This window comes from Poecilia mexicana, unplaced genomic scaffold (genome assembly GCF_051168715.1).
Source record: "Poecilia mexicana isolate PSO_F unplaced genomic scaffold, ASM5116871v1 scaffold_17, whole genome shotgun sequence".
Taxonomy (NCBI): Eukaryota; Metazoa; Chordata; class Actinopteri; order Cyprinodontiformes; family Poeciliidae; genus Poecilia; species Poecilia mexicana.
In genome coordinates, this window is record NW_028263386.1 from 22,407,177 (window position 1) to 22,420,826 (window position 13,650).

Genomic DNA, 13,650 nt, shown 5'->3' on the forward strand with positions numbered 1-13,650 from the left:
TATCTTCAGGGCGGGTTTGGCAGCTCCGTGAGAGCAAGGAAGTGGCTGGGGGTAGGCGGTGGCTGGGGTGACATGGTGCTGAGGGGAGGCAGTGGCTGGGGGGAGGTGGTGCTGAGGGGAGGCGGTGGCTGGGGGGAGGCGGTGCTGGAACATCCGCGGTGGCTAGGCTTGAGCGGCGCTTGGCTGCGAGGGCCGCTTGAGGCTCCGCGGAGCTTTAATTATGGTTTACAACCACTTGGCATGGAGCTTGAACTATTTGACAAAACAACAAAAAATTGGGCAACGTCTGTACAAAGATGTGCACGTCTGGGGAGATTTACATAAATGCACACAATATTTCAGATTCCCTTTTGTGTTGAATTATCTTACATAAAATCCTAACAACCAAATGCAACAAAGGACATATTACATTTTTGAAAAGTACTGGATAACACAGTGGCTATAAAAGCCTCCCACTAGAATCAGACAATAAGCAACTACTGACATATATTCATAACAAGAATATTTACATTCTTTTAATTTTGTTTAAATATTTTATCAATTTTTCTTTGGACAAATGGAATCAAGTATCACAGCCATTATTGCCCCAGTATAGCTGATAAAAGTCTGAGGTTTTGCACTTCAGGACGCCGTTTGCTGCTATTGAGGTGGACAGCCTCACCACACATGCACCTCTAGTGCCACCTACAGGCTACATCTCTTCTTGCATCAAATTGTATATTAAAAATCTAAAATCAGCAAATGAGTCAAAAGTAACATATATATATATATTTATTTATTTTTATCAAACAAATAAACACTGAAAAATTTTAATAATCTGCGGCTTTTTATTCCAGAAGGTCGCTGAAAAGTTTCCGTTTCTTGGACTCTCCCGTCTGGATTTCCTGCCAGTGGGCTCTCCTGTGGACAAAGTGGGAGAGGCCGAACTTCGCCCAGACGTGACGAGCAAACTGATCGGACCTCAGCTTACTTTCGCTGGGAACTGGAAGAGAAGGACGGGAGAGTAAGTGAAGAAAATTAAATAAATAAAATAAAACTGAAAGCGCTAAAACCGTCAACGTTACCAAGCTCCTGTGCGATGCTTTGCCTCTGGCTGACTGAAGCGCTGTTCCACGCGGCTTCCAGGACTCGGCTTCCAAGCCTGGAGCAGGCCATCTGCACGTACTGGCCCTGAGAGGAGGAACGGCATTTAATTCACATTTCTGAACTCTGCAAATAACCCAACACTAAATCCAGCAAACATATTGTACCTCCAGTCTCTTGAGGATCTTGCCCCTGCCTTTGTCACTGGATGTGGTGATGAGGGCCTGCAGGACGTGGCTGCCGGAGGGGTCAGAGGCCATCGTGAGGAGGTCGGCAGGGCTCAGGGTGCGCAGGCTGCTTAGGAGGTGAGAGCGCTCCTTAAACTTGGCCAGCGCTTGGACCAGCCGGGAACCGTGGTAGCAGATGGAAGTCAGCGGGACCTGAAAACGACAAAACAGTCTGATGAGGCGCCAGGGAAAACAGGCGAGATGAAATGTGTCACCTGAACTTCCTCAGAGAGTGGAAGTTACTAAAACAAAAGCGGGAGAAACATCTTGGAGGAAAAAAGAAATTTCTTCAGCTGAATGTTTTCATTTTTATCATTGTTCACAACAAAGAAACAACAATGTGGGCGTAGAGGTTAAATGAATTGGGGGAAAGTAGACTTGAGTCTGTTAAAAAAACAAAACAATAAAGTTCTCAGTTACTAAAAATTTTATATGGAGTTCCAAAAGGTTTGTTACTGGCACCAATGTGGTTTTCTTTTCTTTATTTTAATTTGTATTTGTATTTTTTTTATTGCCACAATTTTACACTGCATGGAGATGACAGAAGTCTATTTTGTTGTGAATAAGATGTAACTCAAGAACTGTACATAAGAAGATCGAAACAAGCTAGTTTAGTATTAAATGTATTACAAATCTCAGTAAAACTAAATATATTGGCTTTTTTTTAACGCAACTTTAACTGAACATGTCAACTTCAACTCAACAACTTTTAATAAGTAGTGCTGAAATGTAAAAATAAAAAAAACAAAACTAACTAAAAAAGAAAAGACCAGTAATGTAAAGAGTTTGCCATTTACCTCTTTCTGTGTGCTGCCCTCTGTTGCATCGGTCTGGTAATACATCTCATAAGTAAGCAAGGACATAAAGAGCGGCAGGCAGCTGACGTGTCGAGAGCCGGGCTCGGCGCAGTGGAAAGCCTGGAGGGAAACACGGCACAGAGCTGACATGAGGGAGGAACTCCTCCGCGTTTGTAGCAGGGCAAAACCTTTTGGGAGGCTCACGTTCAGGAGGCACCGCATCATGTCGTCCTGCTTCTCTCCGCTTTCTGCACAGCTTTCCGCCAGCTGGACGATCACGCCCATGTGACCCGCGGCCAAGACGGCCTCCACGCCCTGGACCAGCTCGTCGAACAGCTTCAGGAACTGAGGATGGGAACGGCGTCAAGTGGCAAACTCTTCAGCCCCGGTGACTCCACAACAACAACACACCGCCTACCAGTTTATGCCCAGCCGAGGCGGCCGTCAGCCTCTGGATGGGGAAGTTGGCGATAGGATGGAGGGCGAGGTCAACCAAACTGCCCTTGAGGTGGTTCTTGTAAAGGTCACGGAGAAGAGGTTTGTGGGAGAGCTGGATGACCGTCTCTATGAGGCGACTGGAGGCCTGGTCCTTCAGGAAGACCAGCAGCGGACTGTAGGAGACGAGATAAAAGGGCGTCCAATGTTATATCTCTGCTACAGTAACCCTTTACCGAGAGAGAACTAAACAAAACAAAACACCTCTGACCTGACTCCGGGGGCCGAGCTGCGGCTGGTCAGGTACTCCATGGTGCGCTTCAGGAGCTGCTTGCACAGTTTGGGTCGTTTTCTGTGACACACGGTCAGCATGGTCTGGAACACGGCGCTGGCAGCTCCATCTGTAACGCTCACTGAAGAACAAACAAATGGAAAAACAATTACAACGGAGTCCCAACAGAATGCGTACAGGCTAGTTTGTGTTTGTAGCGTGACTAAAGACCAGGAACACTTGTCTGAACTGTAGGTAAAACAATCCGTACGCATAATATTTAGTAGAAGACAGCGTCTTTGTGCCCTGACACTTCTTATTAGTACTTGCAGAGGCTTTACTGCCACCGACTGGAGACTAATGGGAAGGCATAAAATCTGCTGCCGGCTATTTTACACAGTCGTTTAAAAGAAATAGAAGAAGAGTTGAGGTAAAAACACCGGCTGCACTTTATAAAATAGTTTCTCCAGTAAGGATTTAGGTAAAGGAAGCTTAAGCCTCTGCATGAGCATTAGCAAAGAAGTTTATTGACTTCAATATCTGTTTTTTTTTTTACTACTGAAATGAAATGGTTGTATTAATATTCATCCATTTAGTATGTATACTTTGGTTCTGCTGCTTTCAGGTCTCAACAGACATCGGAGTGAAAACCACGGGATTAAAAGTCAGCAAATGGTTTCCTCACTTCTTTTGAATCTGGTTAATATTTCCTTTCCCACGGCAACATTGGCTTCTTTATGCCAAAGCAATCCATTTATTACATTTTAAAAATAAAAACACACGTTTTATAGTCCACATTAGATATTCCAGTCCTCTGTGCTAACATGTTCTCTTTGTGACGGGAGTACAAAGAAAGAATTGAGTCATCTATAATCCGTTGAAAAGAAGAAAAAGAAAAAAGAGGCGAGTGCAGAGATGGCGTGATGAAAGGCTTACGATTAATATTTTCCATCAAGGTCTCGGTGAGGCTCTTCAGCTCGTACCAGAACGAGGTGGGAATCTCAAAGTCGGTCAGCTGGGGGGCCGCCCGGTGCTCTTTTGCACCTAATTCGAACCAAAACATCAAACGAGAGACACGAACGTGAAGTCAGACGCCCTGACTCAGCCTCCATCACATTTACTGACAAGGAACCAAAAGCTTTATTTCGTTTCTGAAACAGGAACTGCAATAAAAATGTGGCCAGCTCTCTCCTTCTCTCTCAGAAAAACAAAATAGTTTAAAACCTCCAGCAAGCAATTGCTGCAATTTGCATCAAAACTCCTTCGCCATTTCAATTGGAACACACACACGCACACACACACACACATTATACAGATGTAGTTGCTGTGAATGACGTCCACAACCCAGGGACATCGTTATGTTTGGCAGGAATCAAACCAGCTGAGAGGAGTCGTTGTTTGTTAGTCTGGGCATGAATGGGCACTCTGCGGAGAAAAACTTCTGGTCGGGTAATTGGCCCGGTGTAACTCATGCGAGGAACAGAGGAGCTTATAACTAGAGGCTACCTGGAGAACAGGGGAATTAAATGGAATTAAAGCCCTACTTTGAACATCCAATTACTGCCTGCAAAGATGTGAGTGATTTGATTTAATTCACTCAGCAAAGTCACGGTCTGCATAAACAGCATGTGGTATTTTGTGACACTTTTAAAAAAAAAAGTCCTTGGGCTTTTTTCTGTTTGCTTTGTCCTCACCGAATTGGAACGTCCTCGTTCAGGCTGCCTGCTATGATTTTTAAAATCCAGCAGGTGTCGCTGTTCAGCAACACACCAACATGGTCAACTCAGGATTCTCCCATGTGACAATTTGAGCCAATCGCTGATAAGCTGACTTTTAGCAATATTAAATATAGGTTACTATTTCCACACTTTGAAGAAAAAATAAATAAAACAAATTTATTCACTTAATTTAATTCCTTATCTAGCAGAAACACGGCAATTGCAAAATTGTGGGGTTTTTTTTCCTGTTACATAAGCAGAATATAACCATCAGGTCACACCAGCAGCTACACTCTTCAGTGTGGATGCTACTATGAAGCAAAGAAGACTTGAAGTTGACTATTTTCACTTCAGTAATGAAGTCAGGGAAGAATTCAAATTCAGCAGTAATCAATAATCTTCAATTCAAAAAGACTAATTCAGTTGAAAACCTCACATTTATTATGATTTTATATTTGTTTTGAAATGCTTTAAAGGGACAGTGCTCTCCACCAGTGGTGCTGTCAATGACAGAAATAATTAATGATTGCTCAAAACTTAAAGGGTGGAAAAACCTTAATTATATTGTTATATATAATTACACTACAGCTTTTTAAAGAGACATCTGGAATCAGGGAAAGTCCGTTTTACCAGGACAAAAAAAACACACAAAAATCAAAAGCTTGAGAATCGGGCATATGCACCTGTCACTAAAACACGCCAAGGCGCCTCTGTGTGTTTACCTGGCTGGGCTTCGGTGCGAGGAGGTCCGACGCAGCCCGCCAGCACGTGTAAAAGTGTGCGGACCACGTGCGAGCCGTGAACGTGTCTGATGAATTCTGAGACGTTGTCTTTCACCACCTGACTTAAGGATAACACCTGGCTCTCCAGCATCCCAGCTCTCTCCTCCTCCTCTTCTTCTTTGGATGGATCCTTCTGAGAGAACTCTGCAACAGACAATCAGGATATGTAAACATAAACATTTATTTCTTTGTTTAAGGTTTTTTATTGGTGGAATGAGAAATACAAAAATTTTATCATCACACCAAAACATTAACCTATACTTTTCTGACTTAGATCCTACTATGTTTTTGGTTACAACAGTGACAAAGTGTTCATACAACTCAGAAGAATTAAGCAAGTAATCATATATTTCTCACTTACCCTCCCACCTGGACATCTGTCTGAGCGCGCTCTCTACGACGTGGCCTCCACAGCGGTCACATGAGACCTCCCTAAAGCCCACCCCCGACTCTCCGCCCAGTTCGGCCAGGACTTCCCCCACCTGGTCCGGGCTGGACAGTGGGAGCAGCCGCTGCAGAGTGATGCTTCCCGTCCGGTCGGTGGCCACCAGGCTAGCTTTACCTTTCACCTCGGCGAGGACGTTCCCCACAAACATCTCTGTCAAATGTATTGCAAATGTATTTATTTGAAACGCACAGCAATGCCACTGAGAATTTACACAAGGAATGACCATGAGGCCAGTTTGGTGTCTCACCCAATTAAAACTTTTTTCAGTTTAAAAATTAAAAACAAAATTTAAGCAGAAAATACAGATTTGAAAATGAAAAAACAAATGTTCAAAAACTATTTTTCAGATTCAAATCTTTATTTTCGGTTTTAATTATTTTTCAGTATCAAAGTTAAATATATATATTTGTATATATGTGTGTGAGTATAATTTATTTATGTCTTTATTATTTTTTTTAGTTTCAAAATAATTTTCAAGTTTCAAAACTTTTTTCAGTTTGATTTTTTAAAAACTTTATGGCCCCAATGTAGGTCCATATAATGCACAACTTACATGGAAAACAAAAATTCTGAGCCAATCATGTGTCAGCGTTAGGCCTCAGTTTTCCTACTGCTATCCTCATCTCTTTCTGGATTTAATTTCTTAAAAAGAAGAGGGAAAACACAAGCGACTTAGATCCTCAGGGACTTACATTGAATATGTTCAATGTTCATGAGGTAAGAAATAAAACTTAAATCCTAACCACTGTGGCTTAAATGAGGAAAAATAAAGTTGCCTCGCAGGTATGTGAAGGACAAAGATATGGAAACATTTTCTCCATATGAACAACTGATGTAATGTTACATAGAAAAGTCACAGTATCTGAACTCTAGTTGCAATTCTAACTTTTTAACTTCAGTTCCCCCGAAGAGAATCAAATCCATCTCACCTCTCTCCTCATCTTCTTCAAAGCCTTCATTCAGTCGTTCCCCAACGCGGCGGAAGTAGCCAACACTCAGAGCATCCAGTCGCTTCCTGCCACCGTCTCCCTGAGGTTTCTGTCCTTCTTTTCCTTCTTCACCTCTGTTCTTTTTCTTTTTCCATTCTGCTCTTCCTCCATCTTCAGCAGAGTGCCTCCTCTTCCTTGCTCCTCCTTTCTGTAGCTTTTCTCCGTCTTTAGCCAGCATGTTAGGGATCTCAACACACGGCTAAGTCCAGTTCTCTGGTAGAAATGAGATAAAGAAGCATTAGCTCACTTTATGCAATATCTTTTCAACGTTTAAACTGGGATAAGTTCTCATAAATATGAGGCAAAAATTAGGCGTTATAGCTTTAGGAAGCCTTAACTTTGGAAGTAATAGTGATTTTAGCTACTATAAAAATCCACCTTCAATGTATTTTCTGCTTTTACTGAATGCACGCCGAATTTATCGTCGATTAATAAATATTAATGCTTCCTCTGAACTAGCAATTTATTTCGAGTTCATTATAAGACTGATTAAATTTCTATTAAAAAAAACAGAGTACGGATAAAAAAAACAAACAGAACTTTGACCCATTCTTGCTAACCTGCTGCAACAAAGCCGAAAAAGAGCGACAGCGAGATTTCTGTCAGTGAAAAGAATATTTTTTTCCCTACAAAATAAACGTTTTATTTGAAGAAAAACTACAAAATGACAACTCACGTGTGAGACCTGTGAAGCGTCCTTCTTCCTCTTCTTCTGTAAAGTTCCTGTTTGTGCACCTGAAAAGTAGCCTAGAGATGCAATACTGCCACCTACAGGACTAGAATATAAAAAGCCATTATTTTCCATCTATGTAATTTTTAATCGCTTAATCGTGACAAAAATATAATTTGGGAGTTTTCCCCCAACAGTTAAATGGTAAAATGTATTTCTTTCTTCTTCTGTTCTAATGTCAACTCTTTTTATGCTAACATATGTATTTAAAAGTATCATATGAAGTTGCACTCAAGATTCCCGTATGGTCATGTGACTTATTTATTAAATCCCTCGTGGTAATTTGTTTCTAATTCAGAGATAAGAGCTCAAAAACAACAGTTTCAGCAAAAAAAAAGAAAAAAAAGAAAAAAGAGAGAAAGAGGGTCAGAAAGGTCAGAGGCTTATAAAAACAAACATGTTGAAAGAATCTCATGAGGATTTTAAGACAAGTTAGTGGATTTTTTTTCCTTTTAATCCCAAAGAAGCTGAGCTGAGAGTCAAATGCTGTGATTTTTGTAAAAGAAAGTTGTGCAAGAAAAAAAAAATTTAAAGTACAATCACACTTTGCGTCTAGTTAACACCACCAGGGGGCAGTGTAGTAACTCTGCTGGTGTACTGCTTCCTCTTAACCAGTGACTCCTCTTCATTCTGTCTTGACAAGACAGGAAAATGAGATGTGGACATGAATGCAAATGTAAGCGATTCCGTCAGTCAACCGATCAATCACACACTCTATCCAGATGAAAAAATGCAGAGGAAGAAAAAGAAAGAGCAAAGACCACTGGCTCAGCTTTTAACCCCGCATGTGATCCCATCATGCGTTGATATCAAACAGCTTGCTCTTTCATTAGCAGTAGAAAAATGTGATGGGTGTGCCGCCCAGTTCAATTTCAGTACAAAGCAAGCTGCTTTCTCAACTTACTTATTTACACCAAGCGGATTAGTGAAAAACAGACTTGTTAACATTTTATTTGTTCATTATGTTTCCTTTGTTTTAGTCTCTTTTAATCGTTTTTGTTGTTTTGGCAGAGTGGTTCTGAAGAGACATGGTCTTACTTAACTACAACCTGTTTTTTTCACCCCTCTGTGAAGTTAAGCTCAAAAGCATGTTTGAGACAATGACGCAATCAAACAAGCAGGGGCAGCAGATCATGGAGGCGTCCTGCCACACTGTTAAATGACGGCATTGCTTCCACGGATTAGTGATGTACGGTGACCTTCCTTACTTACGGTTGATGTATGGGTGTAAGTTTCGATGAATCACAAGTAAGGCAATACAAGATGTTGAAATTTATAATGGAAATTTAAACAAAAGGAAAAATGTTGTGACAGAGCATTTCTGAATAGCTCTGACGATGTTTGTGAAAAAAATGACAACGAATTCTCAGCTTTCATTGCTTTCTCTTCTTTAATCCTTTAGTAACAACCTCACAGGCCAAAACGCATATAGATACTGATTTGAACGTTATAAACACTTTTTATGCCTTGTGGAAGAATTCGTGCCCCTTGAACTTTTCCACAGTTTGCCATGTTCAACGTATTTCAGAGGCCGTTTATGTCATGGGTCGACACGAAACGGGACATATTTGCTAACTGAAGAGGAAATGATTCATGGTTACGAATAATTCTCACAAATAAAAACTCTTTGACGCATGACACAACATTAAAACATTATTTTTAGGACCCTTTACTCTGATACACCTTAATAAGATCCGTGCCTTCAGAGATCAGTTTGTAAAGAGGGACCGCCACCGATGATTGAAGGGTTGCAATATTTTGTAACACAAGTAACTATGTTACTTGTAATGTAGAACAATTTTAATTCAAGTCTGTAGAGGGGTATGAATACTTTTCTGAATGCCACGTTTAGCAGAACATGTGGAAAATCAGCTGTGACTCACTGGTTTAGAAAAACGCAACCAGCTGGGTCAGACCGGACCGAACTACAGCAGATAACTGGACATTTTATCTACTTCTGCCCAATGCAATGTCAGAAAGAAGATGACTCCCTCTGTATTAATAATGCATTTTGATAACAAGGTGCTTCAAAGGAGTGTCTATTTAGGACACCCAACACTAGAATCAGTGGTAGAGCATGGAAGTAACGAATTACGTTCCTCTACTTTGACGTCATTCTAAGGTATTTAACTAATATCTGATCGTCAGAGCATTGCCTTTTCCAGGCTGGGGCTGAAACTTTAACATTACCCTCAATTTTCTGTTTAGAAAAATGCTGTTTAAAGCAATTGTGACTCAAAAGAAATTTGTGATTTGATGCCTTGAAATTGGCCTCATCACAACAATGATCTTTCCATCCTGCCGTTTGCGGGCGTTCTTAGGAGCGATGGACTTTTCTCAGCAGAGAAACTGAAGCTGGTCAGAGTTGATGGCAGGATGTTACTTTAAATAAAAGGCAATCCAGGAAGAAACTTTGTTGTTGTCGAGCATTCTTAGTCAGACTGGACAAAAGCATGATCAATATTTGATCTAAGCAATTAAAGAAACCTTTTGGTTTACTTTTGGAGTAGATCTCTTCATATCTAGATGCTAAAATTCATCTGTGCAATTTCAGCATCGAGATATATGAAAATCATCTCAAAACTGGAGGTGTAATTTCAGCATTTTTATTATTATTATTATTTTTTTTTATAAAATATTGGTTTAGAGGTAAGCTTACAAAAATACACAAAGTGTTTTGGATTATTGTTCACACTTGTAAACACCATGTGTTACTCTCAGCCAGCTTCCCTCTGCCAGCTATAAACTACACTACTGTCTGTAGCTGCAATTTAGCAAAATGTAAAGAAAAGGTGCTACAGGCATAAAAACCTTTGCTTAGTTCTCTGCATATCATAAAACTCTTTTGTTTTCTCTGATTCCATCTGAGGTAAACTGACAGAGAGGGATCTCGATTCGACAAAAAAAACGTCTTTAAAGAAACCAAAAGGACAAACACTTCTGTTTTTATTATGCACACGCCTCAAAAACGATGTGATGTCGATTTTCTTTCATCCACTCTCTGTCTCGTGTGGGATCAAATCGCCAAGTAGAGAACATCAACCCAAACTGAGGCGGAAACACTTCATCAGAAACTGTCCTCTTTTTAACCTCATCTCGCTCTCATGACTTAGTTCACGCTGCTACGGGCTAGAATCTCTTTCAGGATGGGTGTGTGGGGCAGTAGAGCAAACACACAGGAAGTCAGCTGCTGCTGAGCCCATGACCAAGAGGGTGGATGCGAGAAAGATGAAAAAGCAAGGCGAGAAAGAGGTGCAAGAGAGGAACTACAAAACAAAACAAAAGCCTCAGTTCCATCGTGTCTTCGCAGTGCGGCATCAGATGTGAACGTGTATCTATGGTGTACACTACAAGGCGATAAAGAAAGTCACGCCGCTGGGGTCGAATTAGAGCTATTTGTCTCGGCTTGTCTGGATGTTTGCATGTTTTATGGAGCCGAAGTCAACGCCTCAAGCAGTGGCAGTGCATATTTTGAGATGACCGAAGTTGAGATAAAGTTCCCTCGAGGAGCTTTAAACACAAAAACCATTTATAACCTTGTGCCTTGAAAAAGTCATATTTTTCAAGGCACAACTTTTTCATACTCCTACATTCAAACCACAAGCTTTGTTGTTTATTTGGCGACGGGTTGGTGGAGGGGTGGATTTTATGTGACAAACCAAACCAAAGTCGTATTTTCGCAAATGGTGTTCATTTGGATTCACTCTCTTTACTCTGGTGCCCTAAAATAGATCAAATGTATCTGATTGAGTTGGTAGTAAACCGTTACCCTAATTACATAGTGACTGAGTCTCTATAAATAGAGCTTTTCTATGAAATCCTCAGCGGTTTAATATAAACCGATAGTAAACAACCAATCATCAGTAAAAGCAAAGAACAAAACAGACAATATGACTAAAGTTTTAGAGAGGTTTAAAGCAGGGTTAGATTTCAAGACAACGTCCCTAAGCTTTGAAACTCTCACACAGCTCCATCTAAAATTGAAAGAGTAAAGGTTCAGCTGCAATCCTAATGTGTCAAACCCGAGGCCTGGGGGCCAAATCCGGCCCACCATATTTTTTTATGTGGCCCTCTAGATTTCAGCGGGACGAATAAATAGAACTGTCAAGACAACAGTATGCTCAAATATTACTTTATCAATCAAATCAAAGCGGTTTTTATATACTTACTGCCAGAAAAAAAATTACTTGAACATTTTAATACCACAAAAAAAGACTTGCAGCGGTAACTGTAGTAAACTATACTTGGACTGGCGGTGGAGGGTTGAGTGCAAATGCATGTAAAGCTTTTTAACCGACTGTGGTTTTCTTAGCTTTACAGAAAACAACAAAAAAGACAAACAAACAAAAACACTTTTTATTAATGGAACAACTTTATGCAAAAGCAGAGTAGTTTTTAATCACAAACACAGGACGTTGCGAGCGGATACCCTTGTCCCAGATAAATCATTTGCACACCCGCAAAGCTCCCTTTGCCTTCCTCTGTTTGTGTTCGTCTCCGTAGCAACAGCAGCGGCAGCGGATGAATCAGTTTGTGTAAAGTAAGCCGTGAATGAATGCTGCAATCGACAAAACTGAGCAGATGCATACGCATATTTCCTCACACTACTGTAATCATCCACAGCTCTTGACGTCACAGCATTGAGTCATATAAAAGTAGATAGGAAAATCAAAGATGGCACGCCCAATTAAAATTATAGGAATGTTCTTTTAGAAACAACAAAAAGCAGTTCAAATAGTGCCTTCACTGCAAGTAAGAATGATTCTTTTTGTCCCAAAGCTAGCCAGCTGTCTAGTAGTGAATATTAAGCTCACACATCTCTGCTTAAAATTGCCTAAATTTTGCAAACGGGCAATTGGTAAATTAGAATAATGCCTTTTTGTTTGCTTTGTCACATTTTAAGCTTTGATAAAAAGAATAAGGCTGATTTCCATGAGCCTTTGTGCAAATATAGAAATAATCAGCTGTTTCAGTTTTAGCATTCAAAGGTAAGTTTGGTTTTGAGGTGAGCATTTTTAATTTAGAGATTCATCAAAAATAGTACATATCAAAAACATTCTTAATGAAGGTTGTACAGTATATCTTCTGGTAAAACCAAAAAAAAAAAAATAAAAAAAAAAATAAAACTCCCAAAATCAATGAATTAATCTATAATTGTACTTTACGCAGTTTTACATAACAAAGTTCATTTTGAACATTGTCTTTATAGTTAATATGGTTAATATGAACAGAATGACTATATTGAACTTATCCATCCATCCATCCATCCATCCATCCATCCATCCATCCATCCATCCATCCATCCATCCATCCATCCATCCATCCATCCATCCATCCATCCATCCATCCATCCATCCATCCATCCATCCATCCATCCATCCAATTTTACATTTCCAACACACTGTGTAAAAGTTACACTGCATTGTAGTGGTTTTAACGTTCAGCCATCTTTAATCCCGACATTTTCCAGTGTCTGAGCTACATCGCCCAGTTCTAAAGTCTGGCTCCTTATTGCTCAGAGAACAGACTTTAAAAATACTTCTATTAATTTATAAATTACTGAACAGGTCAGCACCAAACTGCATTAAAGATCTGCTGTTCTTGTATCAACCTGTCGTGCCTCTCAGGTCACCTGAACACCGAGTTTCTTTAACTCAAAGCTAAAACCCCCACCTGTTTAAATTTGCTTTTGAGCCATAATAACTGAAACATTGACCAACATATCTGATGTGTATCAATTGGTACTTGACAAAATGCAATGTCTGTCACTGATGTGCACTGCATGATGTGGTTATGATGTTTTTATGTTTCCATTATGTAAAGCACTTTGAACTGCCTTGTTGCTGAGATGTACTATACAAATAAACTTAATTCATTGATTAAAGCCTCAGGAGTCGATTGTAGAGTTAGGCAACAGTGTTGATTCTTGTTTTTTTTTTTTACTATTATCACAGCGTGATGCCAAGATAAACATGCAAAATGAATCTGTTCTTGGAAAATGACTTTCCTCCTGTCAAGCAGAGTGTCGGACTAAGGTGGGAGTCAGCAGACATCCAGGAGTGAATTGCCTAAGTCACTGCAGTTCACATGATGTCATGATGTGATTTAGAAAAACCACAAACGTACTGCTGAGTTTTCTCACAAAGACTCACCCTAGATTGTCTGATGTA

The 13,650-nt window shown here is 40.2% G+C and overlaps 1 protein-coding gene across 1 annotated transcript; it reads right to left on the minus strand.

The window, feature by feature from the left end:
* Positions 1–753: 753 nt before the first annotated feature.
* nop9 (NOP9 nucleolar protein) lies at positions 754–8,207 on the minus strand. The gene is made up of 12 exons (XM_015010450.2): positions 7,427–8,207; positions 6,691–6,963; positions 5,675–5,911; positions 5,254–5,457; positions 3,750–3,857; positions 2,814–2,955; positions 2,526–2,718; positions 2,312–2,452; positions 2,108–2,227; positions 1,251–1,463; positions 1,065–1,170; positions 754–982 (listed from the first exon to the last, which is right to left on the minus strand). The coding sequence occupies exons 2-12, from the start codon at positions 6,926–6,928 to the stop codon at positions 828–830; spliced, it is 1,857 nt and encodes a 618-aa protein (XP_014865936.1). The 5' UTR covers positions 6,929–6,963; positions 7,427–8,207; the 3' UTR covers positions 754–827.
* Positions 8,208–13,650: the final 5,443 nt, after the last annotated feature.